General features: G+C 38.9%; 2 protein-coding genes across 2 annotated transcripts in view; one reads left to right on the forward strand and one right to left on the reverse strand.

Annotated features, from left to right (window-relative positions):
* The first annotated feature begins 416 nt into the window (after window positions 1–416).
* Window positions 417–21,547, forward strand: part of LOC106138304 (huntingtin-interacting protein 1) — a 38,516-nt gene continuing 17,385 nt past the window's right edge. Inside the window, exons 1-5 of the mRNA XM_060947463.1 lie at window positions 417–763; window positions 18,724–18,834; window positions 19,033–19,185; window positions 20,702–20,859; window positions 21,363–21,424. Coding sequence (XP_060803446.1) covers window positions 680–763; window positions 18,724–18,834; window positions 19,033–19,185; window positions 20,702–20,859; window positions 21,363–21,424 — 568 coding nt within the window. The 5' untranslated portion in view covers window positions 417–679. The remainder of the gene's footprint in view (window positions 764–18,723; window positions 18,835–19,032; window positions 19,186–20,701; window positions 20,860–21,362; window positions 21,425–21,547) is intronic.
* LOC132902459 (transcription factor Adf-1-like) lies at window positions 15,464–16,541 on the reverse strand. Its single transcript, XM_060947539.1, has 2 exons — window positions 16,380–16,541; window positions 15,464–16,081 (listed from the first exon to the last, which is right to left on the reverse strand). Exons 1-2 carry the CDS (start codon window positions 16,507–16,509, stop codon window positions 15,522–15,524), a joined length of 690 nt encoding a protein of 229 aa, XP_060803522.1. The 5' UTR covers window positions 16,510–16,541; the 3' UTR covers window positions 15,464–15,521.

The raw sequence follows: 21,547 nt of genomic DNA on the forward strand, positions 1-21,547 counted from the left end.
TATAAGTTATATTTTCTTTTTACGTGCAATTAAGAGGTTAAAACAAATCTTAATGTTTACTAATTGCATGATTTTCCTACAACTGAATCTTACGTGATTCCATGTATAAGTAACTAAGAAAAATTAATTTGAAAGGGTATTATTCTTCTTTCAAATTAATTTTAACTACTCTCATTTCTAGATTGTGTAGTTGATGTTACTTTTATTTATATTCCGTGATTCTATATTTTTATCGTTATCATCTCTTAACTTTTAAGCTTACACTCACATTTATCACACTGGTTTCGCACGCGAAGCCAAGTCGCAGGGACACAATGCAGGGCACATTGTGTCGTAGAGTTTGTGCTGCGCTTTATTTTGGACTTTGACAGTTTGACACTTTATTCGACAGACTAGATGACCAACTCGACTTGATCAGTCAGTTTGACAGTGCTACATTTGTGAATGGTTGTGTGTTATGATCCTGCTTTTGAATTTTCCATTTTGGTATTAAAACTGAAGTAGCTATATTGATAAACAATATTTAAAACAGTGCATGTGAATATTTATTATATTTTAATATTGTTTTATTATCTATACGTGCCCACTGTGTGTGAATTTTTAATTTTTCTGTTCGGGACCTTCTTTAGCTCGTAGGTAGGTGTTTTGCATCTTAACGTATGTATGAATTGTGATACCGATGGCGTCATTATCTCTGCCGCGAGTGCTTCAGCTAAAGAAGAATAGCTTGGATGCTGAGCGGGAACAATTCGAAAAGTTCCAGGTAAGATATTGCTTAAGGCTTTGTTATTGACTAATAGTTTCAAGTGGGTACCCTATTTCATAATATAATTCTGTGGTATAAGCTTGAGGGTCATTGATTATATATCTCTCTTGAAAAGTTGTGAGAGCCATTACATTTAATTGTGTGGTGACTGTTATTGAAGATGTATATATAATGAAGTAACATACAATCCAGCAATTTTACATACTTCATATTACCCTATAATAAAAGTGTACAGTAGGTAGGTTCATTTATTTTCAATCAGGTGTTGCATGGACTTTATGATATTAAACTTATGGTTCTACAAAGAGTATATCAAGAAGGAAATAGTCCATTGGGCACCAATTATTAAAGCTGTAAAACTTAAAAAAAAATTCTGTCACTAGCACCAGCACTATGATAAGACCACACTCCAATGGCTTAATAGGGTGTTTTAAAAGGCTAAAATTTTTTTTTGTTATTAGTTATAACTTAAGACATTTGTGGAAAGACTATGGAGATTGGTGAGGTGAATTATGTCCTGCATACATACAAAAAATCATATTATGGGAATGACACATTCCTCTAGAACTTTACCTTTTCTTTATGCAGATTGTATAATTCAGTTAAGAGTAAGGATTATAAACTTGACATCCTTCTTTTAAGCCATGGGCTAGCAACTATCATCAAGCCATTCAGCTACACATGACTTACAAGTCTTCTGAATAAAGGCTCTGTTTTGGATGCAAGGTGTGACATATGTATCTATGTGAAGTGGTTAAATATATACTTTTATTTTAATACTAGCTTCCGCCCACAACTCCGTCCATGTGGATGTCGGTCTTCGCGTGGATGTTTTATTTCTCCATTTTGAGTAACTCTGACAATGACATCTTATAAATATCTATTGGACCCAAATACGGCTAGGCTTCACCTAGCATTTTTCGATGTTTTAGTAAGAAAAGATTGCTAAAAATAAAAAGTTAAGATTTTTTTTCTACATACTTTTCCAGGATAAAAAGTATCCCATTTTATGCCCAGGATAATAAGGTATAATTATACCAAGTTTCATCGAAATCCAACTGTTAGTTTTCACGTGATCCCCAAACATACAGACAGACAAAATTTTTTTTAATCACATATTTGGGTTTGGTATCGATCCAGTAACACCCCCTGCTATTTATGTTTTCAATATTTTCAATGTACAGAATTGACCCTTCTACAGATTTATTATATTAAGGACTATTTTCCTACTTGCTATTGGCTGGACCTAGGCCCTTTGGTATTTCTAAATTAATTAGCCAAGGTGTGTATATCTTTTTCCTGACACTCAAGTACAAGTGAACAAAACCCTGTGAAATGAGTACCTGTAGGATGTTGTTTATGAATGTAAACATTTACTGATATGAATGTGAATACAGGAACAGTCAACCTGCTAGCAAGTTACCTTGCAAGGAGCTACAAAGTAAGAGGTGAATTTGAGTAGGTTTATATGATGTTGACTGTACACACTTGGATGGGACCCTATGCTGCATACACATTGTTGTATTGTTTAAGAAACTTTTAAATGATGTCGGTCTATATAGCTAAAATATTTTGATTAAATTTTTCATAAAATTTGCATAAGTTCTATAGGCACATTTATTTAGTGCAGCTTTACCATGATCCAATATGGCCTATATGATATAAATAGCAGTGGAACTTTACCCATATTATATGGATTAGATTCCTCTGCCAACCAGGATGCCAGGTTACGGCAAGTTATCACTCAATAACATCAAATAGCACTTATAAGGTTCTACTACTACTACTACTGCTTCCAAAGCGCAGTCCACATTTTGAAAACGAAATCCTCCTAGTCTACAAAATACTAAACTGGTTAAAAAGGAAGCACATTGTTATTGTTATGTCACGCCATGCACGGATAGACTTGCGTCGTGATCGCGAAATTGTGTCACGTCGTTACGTCAACACAGCGCGTCGCGTGCGCATGTTGGTACAGTTGTACCTGGAAAAGTCCATGTACAACTTTAAATATATACCCACATCCATTTAGGGTCTTTAAATCCTTACGGGGTAGACAGAGCCAATAGTCTCGAGAAGACTGAAAAGCCTGTACTTACCTTAAAAATGAAGAGGGGTTTCGCAGTTTATTTTACAGGGGAGTCCTGTGTTGTCTGAATACCTAGTCTGTGTTGTGACTGAATTGATATTAAATCGAAAATCATAAATGTTTGTGGGAAATGATGTCGTAGTCCTATTCTATTAAAGTGCTGGGAACCACACGGAACATAAATTTATTATGAAGACCAACTAGGAAATCTTTCACTTCAATGCTGGTCTGGGAGCGCAAGAAAAACATAGAATGTTTACCATATAGTATAATATAAAAGCTTTTACTCTGCAAATCGTTAAAGTCGATCAAGGGAAACGGCATCGGAATATAACCAACTACGTGTACCAACTTAGTGCAACTATTCCTATCATAGGACTGGTTATGGTTTTCCTTCAGGTTACGGAAGGCACACAACACTCGCACTGTATAAAAACACGTAACCTCATGAAATCGCCTAGGATACAATAGGAGTAGTGGACCTCGGGTTCTGCAGCAGGGCGCTTTAGATATAACTGGGAATACGAAAATTGGACGAAGAAGAAGACCTACTAAAAATCTTTAGTATCTACCTAAGGGTTCTTGATTGGATCTAGAATTAAACTAACTATAAACACAAGTTATTGTCGCGAGTCGCGACACTACATTGACACAGCAAAACACAATGAGTCATAAATAAAAAAATGCACAGTTGACAAATAAAGGTAAATCCACAAGTCAATTTCCAATATGTGGTGCGTTGGCTTTTTTGTTATCAGCCATGATAAGATTGATTTTTGTGAAGACTTGTCGGCTTCGATAACATTATCTACCTACGCCCGCGCACAGTGTAAGTATGGTTTTCATTGTATTAAGCAGAATATTCTAGTTGGTAAATAAATTAATTTTGTGTTGGTTGCGTGCTTTGGTTTTAATTTTTTATTCGGTGAGTTTCATTTGTTTTAGTTAAATAACTGAAATAAAATCAGTTTTTAGAGTAAATACCCTGAAAAACCGATCCAGTCTGATAACATACATCCATACAATCACTTCTTTATCCCTTATGCAGGAGACAGAACCAATCAGCTATCAGTGTTACGCCATGCTCAGCTGTTTGGGTTAATAAAGGAATTGAGATTCAAAGATTGACAGGTTGCTTATAGCCTAGAAGAAGAATTCCCAGTTTATGAGTTTAATCTACCCCTGTGCACGACTGTTGTCCTTTAAACAACTTATTGACTTAATTTCATGTGACTAATGGAATGAGTAAACAAGAAAACTGTTTCCTAATAATATGGAAAACAGATAAGGCTATAATGATAAAAGCAACCTAAGGAAGATTACTTTTACTGTGCAAAATCAAGTGAATAGGTAACTTTTCGTAAAAAATAAATTATGCCTTATCAAAACTCTGGTCACGTCTGTAACAAGCTGGTTAACTTGTTTTTGTTTTTGTCTTATTTTTATTCGCAACCAAAATGTATAAAACAAACAAACATCGAATTCGGGTTAATAACCTGTGCGTAAGATAATAAAAAATAACATACGTAAGATGTAATTATCTACTTGTAGGATATAGAGATAAGATTCCTGAATCAGATTTTTATGTATAACCGATAAATGAATCTCGAAAAGAGAAGTTGTAACATCGTCACAGGAAATATAACCGAATGAATGAAATGAATCGAAATAAGTAAGTTTTCAAGACTGTTGGCCGTGTCTACCTCGCAAGGGATATAGATGTGACTATATATATGTGTGTGAGTACTAGGTATCAGGTCAGTAAACTGGTGATTGCTTGTTTCCGCCCACGACCAGTGTTCACACTGCCGGTCGGATGTAATGTGTACAATGTATCGAAATAATAAACAAAATGTCGAGAGCGCAACATGTTTCTTTTCAGTAACATTATTAGTATATTATATTCAGTAGATATATTCGTACATACATACATTATATAGTGACGTCCCTATGCCTTACGGGGCAGACAGAGCCAACAATCTCGAAATAACTGGAAGGCCACTTTTAGCTGTTAGCTTCAGCTTAACGCTTTAGTAGCCCATCGCCTAAAAGAAGTTCGCAAGTTTATAGCCTTTTCCTTTATCGCCTTTTACGAAATCCTTGGGAAAGAAATAGTATGTCTACCCCGTAAAGGATAAAGATGTGATTATACTATGTACGTATTTTCTTATCAATTATTCCAGATTGTTCAGTCTTGATATTCCCGATCAAAAAGTCTAAGTAGTATCCACGTACTATAAACCAGATAAATATATACTTGTGTATTGTTTGATGTTTATAAACTAGTTTAAGAGGTATCTAGCAGTCGTCGCTAATTGCATTCAAGGCATTTCAAGGGAAGTGTAACGTAAACAGGCAGTCCGCAGACGTATATTTATATATAGGTACGTATAAGTACATTGTAATGTGTATGTATGTATATATAGTATAGGTACTGCTTGCCTTGTATGAGTCATACATTGTCTGTCTAGGGCAGTGGGTGAAGTAAAACATGATTGAAAATGGGTTCTCTGCTACTGTTGAATAATAAAATGCTTGTTAGGATTATTTGGCATGTAGGTACATTATAAATAATATTAAATTTAAAATACCTCCGACACAAGTTTTACTAATAACCATCTTTTTTTTACACCGGGGGTTAAGCTCTCGATTAAATCACCAATATTCTCCATCAATGCGCTTTCACTCGAGTATATTCGCCGACATTCTCTCCTTCACAACTTTCAACCCCCTTCAACTTTTAAACGGCTCAATCGATTTTGATTAAACATGTCTAAGAACACTTGCACGTAAATCACCTTAAATTAAAAAAAAAAAAAACTAAATTGAAATCGCTTCGTGTTTTGAATATATGGCGGCTATGACTCTTTGATATGGATGGACTTAAAAGCATCAAACAAGTTTTAATTTGTCTATCATATCTGGGATTAACAATCATAAAATCGCGGACGGTGATGCCATTTACGGAACTAAGGTCAAGACTCGAGACCGTACCCTCAAAGACCAAAGGTTATTATATTCTTATCAAGCGTTGGGTGACTAAGCAACCTAAGGCTGCATTTCCACCAGAAATGTGCGAATCAGAGGTCGCAAAGACTGAAAAGCCACGTTCAGCTGTATGGCTTAGCGTAATCCACATCCACATCCACACTAATAATAAAGAGGAAAGATTTGTATTTTTGTATGTTTGTGTGGAATAAACTCAAAAACTACTGGTCCGATTTAAAAAAAAAATAAAATAAAAAAAAGATAAAATTTGGCACAGATATAGAATAGACCTTCAAAAGTGACATAGGCATAAATTTGTTTTGAAATAAATTAGTTTTCAGGTAGAAAAATATGTCCACCCGTGCGAAGCCGGGGCGGGCCGCTAGTAATTAATATTTAAATAGTGACAGGTTCTATTTCAACTCCACATACAATTCTTACGTTTTGACGATGATGATACTCTGAAACATGAGCATCGTTAACGATTAAGTTTCTACGAATTGATTAATAAGTATTTGGGTACTTGCTAGTTTAGTCATTTAGTTGATTACGGTCGGATCGGATTATCAAGAATAATATTTAACCAATCACCATTTTGATATTATATTATTATAATGTCTTCTTTTACTGAATCGTTGACGCACTTGGGTCCTTTCCTTACTTGTTAACTTTGATTAAGCCAAATTTCTCAATATACATTTCTAGAAGCCTACTGTGCCTCATGTGTACGGTGCACGTACCATATGAATATGTCTGCCTGGTATATGTTCCACCCATCTGCAAAATCCATACATCCATATCCATACATTTAATTTAATAAAATTGTAACTGACCAATGTCTGTACTTAGAGATATTGCCAAAAAATCGATATGGGGGATCCATGTAAGACCAACAGAAGCCAAAAACATGATTGAAATGTTTTAGGTTTGGTCCAACTTAAAAACTGGTATACAAAAATATCTCCTCCCACCCTAAGGGGCTGACTAAAATGCTAGTTTCAATTATAAACCTGTTCACATACAATGCAAGTAATATTGCAGCTTCTTGACTTGAAGTGCGTTCCTCGAAGTTCACAGATTACCTCCAATCTGTGGTCCAGGATTAGCTAGTTTAAACAACAATGATATTCAGATGTGGACCTCCTCACAAAGACTTAGTTTTACTCAAAATATAAAAAGATACTTTCTTTCAATTTCTCCGCGATGCTTTTGCCATGTAAGGCATGGTGTCTCGATATAGGGGCAGCTTTCTAATTGCCGTTCGCACAAATCCGTAACGGATTGTATCTGCGTGAAACTAACATTTTAATTTACTGATGCTATCAAAATGCAGTCATGAAATTATTTTATAACAAGTATTTTCTGTGCCATGTCTGCTTTGACCGCCTTAAAAAAATTGTGATTGGTTGACAGGTGCGTAATTTTTACAGCTGATTGTGTGGTACTGTACCCGCTGCAACCTCGCGTTGCGTAATATTTACATAAAATAATTGTTTTGTAGGTGGTTCTCTATTGAAACTATACTCCCGCACCGGTTCCACCCACAGTGGGTAATAATCAAACGTCTTGTACCACCAACTCCGTATTTTCTCTTTACTAACTAAAGTTCTGTGTATGAATTATGGACATGCATTTCATACCTAAGTTCTATAGATTATAATTTGCCTATTATGGTTATTTTACATCAGCAAAATATGTTAAAGGGGAGGACTAAGGGACCAAGACAATCGCCCTTTGACCCAGTTAAGTCCAGAATATTAACATAACGTTTTATTATGTCAAATTGGGATTCCTTTATTTGGCCATGTAGGTGCTACCACTATCCCAAATAAGCCAAATATGGCCTTCGATTCGATCTCATAATTTATTATTATCTCTATCTACGTGTATTGGTGAACCTATAAGATAGGTTCAAAACGAGTTTGGCCTAACTTCGGGTGAAGAGGCCAACATTTCTGCACTGAAAATATAATGGTAAATTTTGAGCGGACAGGCAATCAATAATGTCTTACTGTGCCCGGCTTTATCCGCCTGGCATAAACAAGAAAAATATAACTTTATTCGGGATTTTTTTAACCCTGTAACAGTTATACAGTATGATCATACGTCGTTCCGTTCAATTTCTCCCGTTCATCGTACGCGGTCACCGTCACCGATACTGCATAACAGCGATATTATACCACGTATTATATATTCTGTGATTATACCACATTACATGCGGCCAACAACGGTGCGCAATGTGTGAATGACCATGTTAAAATGGTTATCAGAGCTAGGATGGCTAGGTCTGCTTATTAGACTGGAGCGAAATATTGATCGTCAGCCTGCAATAAGCATTTATGAGCATTAGTGAAATTAAAAGAAATAATAGCCTACTCCTGAAGGTTTTGTCTGTCTCTTTGTCTAATGCCATCATACGAATCTATATTAAAAAAATAATTATTAACTCAAATTGAATAAAAACCTGCAGAGCGAATACAATCTCTTTCGCGGTTTTCACGCCGACACGACCGTGTGATAGCGGACAATAGTAGCAGAATAGATCACAAAGACATAATACAGGTTAGCCGAAGCCGACAATGCACAATGCAGTTGTGAAACCATTGTACCGTGCAATGGTCGCGCCAGCGGTGTCACTGGAGAACCTAGACAAAATGTCTATTTGTCATGCCATTTAAAAGTTATTGTAGTTGCCCTATAATGATTGTTAAATTTATCCGCTTGGGCGATGTGTATGTTCAATAATTTTAATAAATACGAATATTTTACGGAGGTTAAGGCTGATAGGATCAAGGGAAAGGCTAATAAAAATTAATAGAATTCTTTTTGTAGACGATGGTGTGGTTCCCGGCACCATTACAAAAGAATAGGACCACTCCATCTCTTTCCCACGGATGTCGTAAGAGCCGACTAAGGGATAGACTTGGGATTCCTCTTTAATGTAAATCCCTGCCAATCTAAGGTCTGCCGCGCCGATGGATGCATGGCTAGGGGCGAGCCTAGTCTCGAGCGTGCCACTTCCGCCATGGGGTTGGGCGACCCCCAGGTAATGGCTAGCCTTACCCTGGCATGCGGGGCTCTGCTGGGGCGGACAAAATTTTTCCCTAGCGTCTCGTGGGAATCGCATGGATGCAAATCTTTTGAAAGAGCACCTAGATGGCGGCGATGGTGTCCGCACCCCATCACGTCTCGTTCCCGGCGGGAGCGGTATGCGGTCTGCTGAAAGCCGCTTTGCGACGATGAATGTAAGAGGAGGAATGAAGGATAAGATTGAGGAAGTATGCCAGATGATGGATGAAAGACGTTTGGATGTGTTGTGCGTGAATGAAACGAAGCGGAAAGGATGCGACGCGACGCAGCACGGCCCTTACACGGCGTATTGGTCTGGAATTTCCAGTACCAGCCGAGGCTGTCAAGGGGTCGGTCTAATTCTTTCTGCACGAATGGCTGAGTGCGTGAATGAGTATGAGTGTGTCAGCCCTCGTCTTCTATGGATTAGGCTGAAAGTTGGAATCACTCGGATCTTCGTTCTAGGTGTTTATGCACCTTGGGATGTGGGTTCGAGGGGTACAACATCAGCAAAAAGCGAAAACGAGGAGTTCTGGAATAGTGTAAGAGAAGTATTGAAAGTTACCAAGCCAAATGAGAAGATTATTATGTTAGGTGATTTTAATGGATGGGTGGGTGTAAAGCGTGATGGATATGAAAAGGTGCTTGGTGCGTTTGGTGACGAAAAGGTGAATGATAATGGAAGAAGTGTATTAGAAATTTGTCTAGAGTGGGATCTTTTTGTGTCGAACTCAATGTTTCAACATAAAGAGATCCACACCTACACAAGAGTGGAAGGTATTTTAAAAAGTATGATAGACTTTGTGATTGTAGATGAAAGATTGAAGAACAAAGTGCTGGATACCCGTGCATATCGCGGTGCTGGCATTGACTCGGACCATTTACTGGTGATATCCCGGATAAGGGGTATCTTCAATCGCTGGCGGCACAGGGTAAGGGAGCAAACCAGCGCTTTGGAAAGAGTAAAAGTAGAAAATTTGCAAGATATGGATGTAGGTAAGAAGTATATTAATAGACTGAAGGATGAATTTGAAGATTTAGAGGAAATGAGCGATATTGAAGATGGATGGAAGGAATTTAAAGAAAGAATTGTGAAAGTAGCTGTTGAAGTGTGTGGTGTAAGTAGAAGAAGGAAAGGAAAAATCACAAAAATGCGTGGATGAGTAAAGATGTGCAAGAACTTGTGCGATTAAAGAAGAAAGCATGGCTGGATTTGTTAGCAGCAAAAGCTAACTTAAGAATGCAAGAGGTTATAGATGAAGATGTGAATGAAGCACGTAAGGAATATAAGAAAATGAAAGATTTGGTTAAGAAAGCTGTGATTAGAAAGAAAGAAGAGTATAAAGAGGATTTTGATAAAAGGCTATCAGAAGACTTTCAGTCAAATCTGAAAGTATTCTGGAAATCCGTAAGGTCAGCCCGAGGAAATACTATAACCAGAGAGCTGACTAGGATCAGATGCCAGGATGGTAGCGTTGTGAAAGGAGAAGAATGTGTACTAAAGATATGGAAGGACTATTTTGAAAGTTTATTTGAAAAAAAGGAAGGAAATAAGAAAGATTTCTGCTATAGCGAAGAAAAAGAGAATGAGATGGAAGGCGAAATTGAAATGTTCGAAATTGTGGAAGCACTTAAGAGTATGAAAGCGGGAAAGGCTGCTGGGTGTGATAGAGTGTCGGTCGAGATGCTTAAAGCAGGAAAAGGCGTAGTAGCTAGTCAGTTGTACTGCCTTTTCAATTTGTGTTGGAGAAGCGGCCGAGTACCAAAAGATTGGTGTAAGGCTGTTATCGTGCCACTTTACAAAGGAAAAGGGTCACAGCTGGACTGCAAAAATTATCGTGGTATAAGCCTGCTTAGCGTCGTCGGCAAATTGTATGCTAAGGTATTGATTAATAGAGTCAGGAATGAAACTGATGACAAAATATGGGATGCTCAAGCGGGATTTCGAAAGGGAATGGGATGTACTGATCAGGTCTTTTCCTTGCGGTGCATAGCCGAAAAGTTTTTGGCCAAGAGTCAAAAAGTCTATTGCACATTCGTAGATCTGGAAAAGGCCTATGACAGAGTTGAGAGGAATGAATTGTGGTCAGCACTTTCTATGCATGGGGTGAGCAGTCTCTTAATACGAGCACTGAAATCCTTATATGAGGATTCGAGTGCTTGTGTCAGGATAAACGGAGCGCACACTGAGTGGTTTAAGATTGAGAAAGGCGTTAGGCAAGGATGTGTTGCGTCACCGTGGCTGTTCAACCTATTTATGGATAGCTGTTTGACAGATTTGAAAGAGTCTAAAAGTGGATTAAGGATGAATGAGTTACTCGTCAAATGTCTGCTCTATGCCGACGATCAGGTTATACTGGCGTCATCAGCGGAGGAGTTACAGGAGATGGTAAACTGTATGCATGAAGCTTTAAAAGAGAAAGGAATGAAAGTGAACGTAAGTAAAACTAAAACACTGGTTTTTGAAATGGAGAAAGAAATGACAGCATGTAATATTTTGATTGGAGGAGAAAAAGTGGAGCAAGTGAAAGAGTTTGTATATCTAGGATCAAAGTTTACATCAGATGGCAAGTATGATAGTGATATTGAAAGGAGAGTGAACGCGGGGAACATGGTGAATGGAGCTTTGCATGCCTTTATGAGCAGTCAGAAACTATCCAAAAAGGCTCGACTGGCTGTGCACAGGGGCGTGTTGGTCCCGACATTAATGTATGGGAGTGAAAGTTGGGTATGGCAAAAGAAGCATGAAAGCAGAATAAATGCAGTGGAAATGAGAGCGTTAAGGAGTATGATGGGTGTGAAATTGAGTGACAGGATAAGGAACAGCGTGATAAGGGAATGTTGTGATGTGAAAGAAGATGTAGTTACAGGAATAGAAAAGGGTATGTTAAGATGGTTCGGTCATGTGGAGAGGATGAATGAAAGCAGGTTGACTAAGCAGATATACAAGGAGAGTGTGGAGGGAAAGGTCGGAGTGGGAAGACCTAGACGAACGTATCTTGATCAAATTAAGGACGTCCTGGTAAAGGGTCAGGTCAAAAGTACCCGAAACCGCCGAGCTTGTATGAAGAGAGTTATGAATGTGGACGAAGCGAAAGAAGTATGCAGAGATCGTGGCAAGTGGAAAGAGGTAGTCTCTGCCTACCCCTCCGGGAAAGAGGCGTGATTTTATGTATGTATGTATGGGTCTCCTGTCTCCTTTTGAATCTCAATTCCATCATTAAGCCATACAGCTGGACGTGACCTTTCAATCTTTCAAGACTGTTGGCTCTGGCTACCCTGTACCTACCTACATAGGTGACATAAATGTGATTATATGAAAGTAGATATTTCGTTTTGTCATGGCATTTAAAAGTTATTATAGTCGTCCTATATTGACTGTATCTTTTTCTGCTTGGCCCACGTGATTTATTTATTTTGTTATTCTTGTTTAATAGATTTAATAAATTATATTATAGTGTAGTGAGGTTAATTAACTTTGTTTGGTTGTAACATTTTAAGGGCAAATTTTCGAAAATGAACCGATCATGAAAATTCTTTCACCGTTAAAAAAGATGCATTATCTGTGGTTGTTATAGTGTGGCAGGCCGTTAGTTTATTGATATAAAACAGTCATCACACCTACTTTATATGTAAAGACTGATATATCTAAAAAAATACATATCAAATTCCAGTATAACAACGCATGAGATTATAAAATTTCCTTAGCTTATGTAGTTAAAAACGCTGCCTTGTAAGAAGTATTGTTATACAAAGCCCATCAGAAACGTATTGGTTACAGCTTCCGCAACGCAGTTTTATTATGAGAAATCCATTGCTTTTTTGAGTTTATCAGTCCTTGATCTGAGGCATTAATCTGTATCAAGAGCATCTTCGTAATAAAATCATTCAATTTATGACAAAAGGCGTTGGATTCGATAAACGATGACCTAATACACAAACAGAGTTTGCATTTGAGCAAGTCAAGCCAGGAAGCATCGTCCATGCTCTGATAATAAATTGTAAAGTTCATCATTGGCCGTTTAGTTTTATCGCGCAAATGGTCTGTGTCAGTTTTGGTAATAAAAAATCATTTTAGATGCATCCGGGCATCCGCCGCCGTCGACAGTGGTCGCGGGATTCAATATCGTAAAGTGCATCCTAATTTAGACTGCTACCACCACTACTGCGTCTAGGGTTGTCATCACTACTGGAACGCAGATAAATGTTCAAAATTTTACATGCTGTCTGTTTCATTGAAAACATAATCAATTCAGTTGAATATGTTTTCAGTGAAGCAAAGAAAATAATGAGGTCGAATAGTTGTCATTGCCTCTGAACGAAACAGGTAACGACGAAGAAAATCGTACGACGAAAATGTCCCTAGACTTTTGTCTTTAGATTTGTGTTACAAAGTTGGAAACCCTAGCCACCTCTCCCACCGACAACCGATGTGGGAGGCATAGGGAGTGAATTTATTCAATTCGATTTATTATTCCTTAATGGAATAAACGCCAGTTATATCCCCGTTGTGACATTTCAGTAAATCCCGTTGTAATATTTTAAAAATTTAGGCCCTTGTCATTGTCATCATTATATGTAAAAAGTCTTAGCGCGTGCCTCAAGTCCTTACAAATTTACCAAGCTTTTTTTTTCTGTAAATTAAAAGATGTGTGACTCAAATTCTCATACAGATTTTTACTAGCGTCGTCATTAATGTACAGTCGGCCTAGGAGATACCTGTGCTACCTCGCCTTGAGTGGTTTACGGAGGTGGGTTTCCTTGGCCCACTGTACTTCGTAGACGTTGGTTTTCCAACATCAGTCTTAAATTATTAACTGAAGCCGTATTATTTAAATCTCCTTATGGTTGGTTGGTTATTTGGACTGTACAGTATACAAGAGACGGACATATAATACGAAACATAGCTATATTTGAACAAGTATGAACAACTAAACTTATAATTATAGCTTATACGCTTGCCTCTTAGTCTAGATTGAATTTTATTTTCACAGCTGTTTTATCTTACCATATCCTTTTTGTTTTGTTTCAGGTAATCTACTAAATCTTTTTGGAACACATCATTAATCGTGATTACCCAGAACATCGGTAAAGTTTGCTATAAAACATTGTTTTGTTATTTTGGATGCATTAAATGTTCACCTCATTTTACATTCTTAATATTTAAAATAATTCTTCATATTTTAAATTATTAATTCTATAGTTTTGTCTCGTAACTTCATTTTACTAACTCAATCTCCTACATAGTTTTGATAATTTATGATTAACAATTGGACGAAAGTATGATAAATAAATGAAAATATGTACCAACTGAGATTCATTTTCTGTCTAGAGTAATCTTAACAATAAAAAAATCCTTACTAATTTTACGAATTAAAAAATAAATGTCCAATATCTTCCCACATGAATGTACTCGTATATAAGTTCAATTTTTTTTTGCTTGAGCTTGATGTAAATTTGCATGGCTGTAATAACCATTGTTTTCTTACTAACAGCACTAGAGGCGACGTTTCGGCCTCCATCCGCACTAACGCATATGCATGCCGTCTCTACGTACAGCACTAATACACTATGAACCCCAACGATAAACGCTTCTATCAGCAGGTGAGACACTATTGAAACACTTTTATTGTAATTTGATAATTGTAGACAATAACTGCTTCTGCTAATATGGAGTGGTGCTATCTATTAAGTGCCGGGAAGCACACGGCACATTTTGCGGAAGCCGGCTGAAATATCAGTAAAATATACCATGTTGCCGGCCTATTTTTTTTGCTACAGGATGTCAAAAATACACACAAAACAGAATCCGACTGATCTTTAGCATGTTACAATGTTAAATTATCGCATGTTTATATTTCAAAAGGTTTTTTGTTCGGTCGTTTTGCGCCACGGCCTTGCGTATTTTGTGTTAATGTTATTCAGCATAAGCGATATTAATCAAATTGCATAGCTTGTTTTATAATGTTTATATGGTATGACGCGCGGAATCTGTAATTCCTATTAGATAGATACATTATTGTTCTTATTGTAAGCGCATTCGATTGTGGAAATATGATTATTTAAATATTGAAATGCAGGCTTTCCGCATCGGAAAATCAGTATAAGAAAGATTCTGTTTTCAAATACTTGCTGCATTTCGTAAAACTAATTATACTAACTTGCCGCCAAAACAAATCGGTTTCACGTAAAAATAACTCGCCATTAAACAACGGCTGCTAATTAAAGTTAACAGCAGGGCAAGTACGACCATTATAAAGTGTTTATATACTCCACTATGGAGGCTTTACATTGTATAATATAAAACACCGTGAAATGATATTGGTATAAATTAACGTAGTATTGTACTTTTTATGTAACAAATGTTTCGTAATGAGTGATTCTTTAGCATTGTAATTTGAACAAATATGAATTGAAAATCTGTTTACATTAACTTTAATGTAACGGTTTAGTTCATAATGTAATTTGACGAGGTAAGTTTACTTAGAATATAAAGTAGATAGTAATAGTGTCGAAAATAAAAATGAACAATAATATTTTATAACCTACTTTTTAAATCCTATTTACAATAAGTATGCTATGAAGAAGAAGTAATTTAAATGCAAATCTTTATCCATTGCCATTATTTTCAGCAAGCTCTTCTAATTCTTTAGTAATCAAATCTTGGATGGCAGATCTCAGTCTTAGTTTGCGTACTACAGGTATATCCTTAACATACGGTAGAAGACTTTCAAAGAACAACAAGTCATCATTGTTCCTTCTATCTGCATCTCGTTGCAGCAATTCTATTTTCGTTCTCTCCAAATCATCCGCGTGGTTATCTTCTATCGGTTCCTCGAGTGATGATCTAAGCCTTTTACAGTGCGGGGTTGGGGCGCGAAATTCATAGCCCGATTCAATATTAACAATCGGGTATAACTGTTTCTGACAGACATCAAAAGAGTCGTCGACATCCACGAGAGAAGTAGAGTTGCTGTCATCGGTATTTTCGTCAAGAATCGGTTTGTCTACGTTTGAAAATGACGTTCCCAGAAAGTTCAGTGGTTGGAAGTACTGCCATGTACTTGTGAAGTTTTCTATTCTGATCCCGTTTTTTGATTTCGGAATCTTCTGGCACTCCTTTACGTAATACGCTCTCAGGTTTTTCCATCGGGTCTTTATGATTTTGACTGGAAAAAATATTGTTTATTTATACTAACGTTCTCTTTTGGTGTGATTGAATAACGGAGGAGGAGGTTCTATAATTTACAAATTCTGTGGATTAGGTAAAACCCTACGACGTCAACGGCAGTGTCGTAGCATAACAATAAACTATGTATTTACTGTGTAGTGGACATTGAGTAATTTGGATTTCCCTTGAATTTAAAGCTAAAGTTACATATCTACTCGTCGTCAACTGGCACAGATTATACCCATGTTGCATATTCAAGTAGATACGTGACATCGGCAAGATAACAAACGACTCACCATCTCTGCCCGTTTCCTCGGCCACTTCTTCCCACAAGCTCTTCAGGACGTTCACGTGTCTGTGCAACTTGTGGGCCGGATCCCACAGCGGCTCCCTCCTGTACACCGCTGCGATTAAAGTGTCGTCCATTGCTTGTACAATATTGCGTCCGTCCCGCGAGGTAGCCGCCAGGGTACTAGCGAGGCGGTAAGGGGTGCTGCGCAGTGTTGCCAACCACAATTCATAATAAAATTTTGACCAGATCTTAAATATATTGTAGCAAATAGTAAATGTCTCTTTTGAAAACTGAAGTATCGCTTTTCGAGCCGCTGGGATCATTAGAGATAAAAAAATTCAACATCCTAGACGGAATGAACTTTTTTGGATACTTCTCATGAAATCCTTCGTCTTTTGTTTACAGGTAAATTAGACAATGCCGAAAAAGCTGTAGGTTTCCAATATCAAGACTGAAAACTATATGGCATGCTGCAGCACATGCATGCATCTCATATTATATATGCCTTCTACCTTTTTGATTGTTTTCAGTTGAATTATAAGACTTTATACATGTGTGTGTTTGTAGCCATAAATAAACGTAAAATCTATTTATGTATCGAACATAGAGTCCTTGAAGAAGTAGTTGTAGAACTACAGTTTATAATGTGTGGTTGGCTACATTGGAGGGATGTAGATATAGGCGCGCGTCGCCATCTTGCCATACCACCCATCGACGCAATGCTAGTAGCCAGGCGGGTACGGGCGGGTAGCCCGGAGGTTAGGGTAGCGGGGTACCCGGGAGCCCCTTGAGTTAACACCCGCGAGTTCGTTGTGGGTGGTTTGTTATTGACCCAGTGAGGCGTTTCAATTTTCGAAATCATCTGTAGATTTTATCCTGTACCGTATTATGTATTATGTTTATTGTCGAAATTCCTCTGTTGCGGCGTTATACTTATATAGGCGTACTTCTCAGCAAGCTGTGTTATGTCTTATACTCTGTACTTGCGTAATAATATAAATTATACATGTATAGAACTTGAGAACGCCAACGTACCTATATGTATAGAAAACCCCGTTGATTCCCGTTCCTGTGGATATTTTGGGAAATCCTCTCTAAGTGTAGTCTGAGTGAGAGTATTGTGAAGAAAGTACTTACTTGAAAGTTGATGTCATTAAGTACTAACCAATCCCAGGCCCGACCCAAACGTAGATCTGTTTTTTGCATGATTTGACCACAGAATGTTTTTTATTCATTAGATTTCACCATCAAACGCATCCTAAGGAGACAGGCAGTCAACCATTAAATATTTTCAAAATAATACTTCAGTGGTACCCTACCGTTTAAAAAAGCGTAGTAAAAATGCAACTTGTATACGATGGAAGGAAGCTAGAAATTTATTCCGATACATTTAGCTCGAAAAAATAAAGCCAGGTGCAAAGCAGTTTGCGAAGCGGGGCAAACCATCTGGCGCGATGTTTGGATTAGGTTGAGTTCGCATTGAAGCGGAGCTGAGATTTAAATCAATTGACATTACCAAAACTACACATTTCAACTTCGCTTTAGGGAAAAATTAAATTTTTTTATATACCTACATATGTTGTTCAAACGTGTAGTGCCGTGTGGCAAATTCCCGGCACCAATACAAAAAAGAATAGGACCACTCCATCTCTTTCCCATGGATGTTGTAAAAGGCGTCTGAGGGATAGGCTTACCAACTTCGGATTCTTTTTTAGGCGATGGGCTAGCAACCTGTCACTATTTGAATCTCAATTCTTTCATTTAGCCAAATAGCCGAGCGTGGCCATTCAGTCTTTCAAGACTGTTGGCTTTATCTACCCCGCAAGGGATATAGACGTGACCATATGTATGTATGTTTTTCAAGACACAACATGGTTCAAAGCTTCGCTCTTCCACTGCACGCACAAGTTGACTCGGCTCCAACACGTTTATTGAACGAGATAGCCTCGTTTGGCTCAGCCTGCTTCTGCCATTTACTGAACTTTCTCATCATCCGCTTCAATGGAAACACCTCGGTCATTCGTGCTTTAATGGAAACACACCCTTAGATTTATTTATTACCTGCTAACAGAATAAATATCTTCACTATTTATTTCTTTATTTTCATATTTATAACATACATACGTATAATCATGTCTTTATCCCGTACGGGGTAGTCAAAGCCAACAGTATCGAAAAAACTGCAGGGTATATAACAGTAATAATATCAGAAACCTCATTAATTCGTAAATCATTTAAAACTTAACTAGGGTGTATCTACTTACATTATATAGCTTGTATAATAGCTTAATTAAAACAAAGATAAATATTGAATAGAAATTGCATTTAATCATAAATTTCTCTCACAGGCGCTTGCCATCCAGAAGGCGATCAACTCAGCGGAAACGCCGGTGAAGGAGAAACATGTTCGGAGCGCGATCATCGGAACATTCCAGGAGCAAAGCGCCATCACTTACTGGGTAAGATGTGATTAATTTACTTTTTAATTTTATAAAAAAATAAAACAGCTTTCGCTCGCGTCAAGAGGACCTTGTTTACTTTTCTATGAAATGTATGCATTCCTCTTGTATCTCTGTAATAATTCCATGGCTGATGTTTTCGGCTAGTATTAATAACAATTCATAAATCATTTTTTAATTTTTATTCAATGATTACAGATGGTGGCGATCCGTCAGCCGCTACAAGAGAACAGAATCGTGGCTTGGAAGTTCTGTCACGTGACCCACAAACTGTTGCGCGAGGGGCACCCCGCCTGTCTCGATGACTCGCAGCGGCACATCAGCATGATCGAGAACCTTGGCCGGCTGTGGGTGAGTGGCTACCATCTGTGAGTTCTGTCGCGTGACCCACAAACTGTTGCGCGAGGGGCACCCCGCCTGTCTCGATGACTCGCAGCGGCACATCAGCATGATCGAGAACCTTGGCCGGCTGTGGGTGAGTGGCTACCATCTGTGAGTTCTGTCGCGTGACCCACAAACTGTTGCGCGAGGGGCACCCCGCCTGTCTCGATGACTCGCAGCGGCACATCAGCATGATCGAGAACCTTGGCCGGCTGTGGGTGAGTGGCTACCATCTGTGAGTTCTGTCGCGTGACCCACAAACTGTTGCGCGAGGGGCACCCCGCCTGTCTCGATGACTCGCAGCGGCACATCAGCATGATCGAGAACCTTGGCCGGCTGTGGGTGAGTGGCTACCATCTGTGAGTTCTGTCGCGTGACCCACAAACTGTTGCGCGAGGGGCACCCCGCCTGTCTCGATGACTCGCAGCGGCACATCAGCATGATCGAGAACCTTGGCCGGCTGTGGGTGAGTGGCTACCATCTGCGAGTTCTGTCGCGTGACCCACAAACTGTTGCGCGAGGGGCACCCCGCCTGTCTCGATGACTCGCAGCGGCACATCAGCATGATCGAGAACCTTGGCCGGCTGTGGGTGAGTGGCTACCATCTGCGAGTTCTGTCTCGTGACCCACAAACTGTTGCGCGAGGGGCACCCCGCCTGTCTCGATGACTCGCAGCGGCACATCAGCATGATCGAGAACCTTGGCCGGCTGTGGGTGAGTGGCTACCATCTGTGAATTCTGTCGCGTGACCCACAAACTGTTGCGCGAGGGGCACCCCGCCTGTCTCGATGACTCGCAGCGGCACATCAGCATGATCGAGAACCTTGGCCGGCTGTGGGTGAGTGGCTACCATCTGCGAGTTCTGTCACGTGACCCACAAACTGTTGCGCGAGGGGCACCCCGCCTGTCTCGATGACTCGCAGCGGCACATCAGCATGATCGAGAACCTTGGCCGGCTGTGGGTGTGTGGCTACCATCTGTGAGTTCTGTCGCGTGACCCACAAACTGTTGCGCGAGGGGCACCCCGCCTGTCTCGATGACTCGCAGCGGCACATCAGCATGATCGAGAACCTTGGCCGGCTGTGGGTGAGTGGCTACCATCTATGAGTTCTGTCGCGTGACCCACAAACTGTTGCGCGAGGGGCACCCCGCCTGTCTCGATGGCTCGCAGCGGCACATCAGCATGATCGAGAACCTTGGCCGGCTGTGGGTGAGTGGCTACCATCTGTGAGTTCTGTCGCGTGACCCACAAGCTGTTGTGCCTTTTTCCACAACAACATTATTTGTTTCTATTTACTATTCTGATGCGCCGTGCCAATGCAAATTTTCCTACTAATTTTACTGGCACGGCCATCACTACGCTTACAAGTTTTAACTGTAGATACATTGTCTACTTTTAAACTTTTGTGGTGTTATTTAAAGTATGTACTCATTGTTTGGCAGCTATCAAAAACGCATCGTTAACGTTATTTTATAAAATTTGTAGGTCCACCTCCGTGAAGGTTACGGCAAGCTAGTGAACCTGTACTGCAACCTCTTAGTCTGCAAGTTGAAGTTCCACGCGAGAAACCCCCGTTTTCCAGGCAACATGCAGCTAACCGCCGACGAATTGGACGCCATTGCCGAGAACGACGTTAATAACTAGTGAGACACATTACATTTAATCACGTCTTTATACATCTTCAATCTGTTCCATATTTAAACAAAAACTGTATTTCTAAACTGTTCTGTTCTACTGTTCTGCCCCCGTGTGCAATTGGCATATGTGGTATATAGAGCCAACAGTATCCCTCTATCAACCTTTCTGTTATACAAGCAGAATCATGGGAGGAGTATGGTGTTCTCGCGTTTGCTTTTTACAGAGCCAATAATAGTCTTGACAGGACTGAAAGTACAGCATGATGGGATTAAAACAATTTTAAGATGGATTTTGACAGGTTGCTAGCACATCGCCTTAAAGAAGATAATCAACGTTCGTTCCTCGACCCGCTTAACTATTGTACATTAGTTTTTGTAAGGTAAGTATCCGTTTTTCCTTTATGTAACGCACTTTAGTCCCTTTCCATGAAATCACTCTTTCCATCTCTCTCATCCTTTTGTTTTCTATTACAAATGTTTATAAAAAAAGTATTTATTTTTTGTTACAGTTTTCAATTATGCGTCGAGTTGTTCGATTATATGGATGAAATATTGACATTACAAGCATCAGGTAAGTTGATTCATCCATGAAATTTCCATTTGCTAGTGATACTAAACATTTTTTGATGTTAGGTTCATGCAAGTGAAGATGGCTATATTTTTAGCGTACTTTTAATTAAAATTTAAGCATTTT

Source organism: Amyelois transitella, chromosome 13 (assembly GCF_032362555.1).
Source record: "Amyelois transitella isolate CPQ chromosome 13, ilAmyTran1.1, whole genome shotgun sequence".
Taxonomy (NCBI): Eukaryota; Metazoa; Arthropoda; class Insecta; order Lepidoptera; family Pyralidae; genus Amyelois; species Amyelois transitella.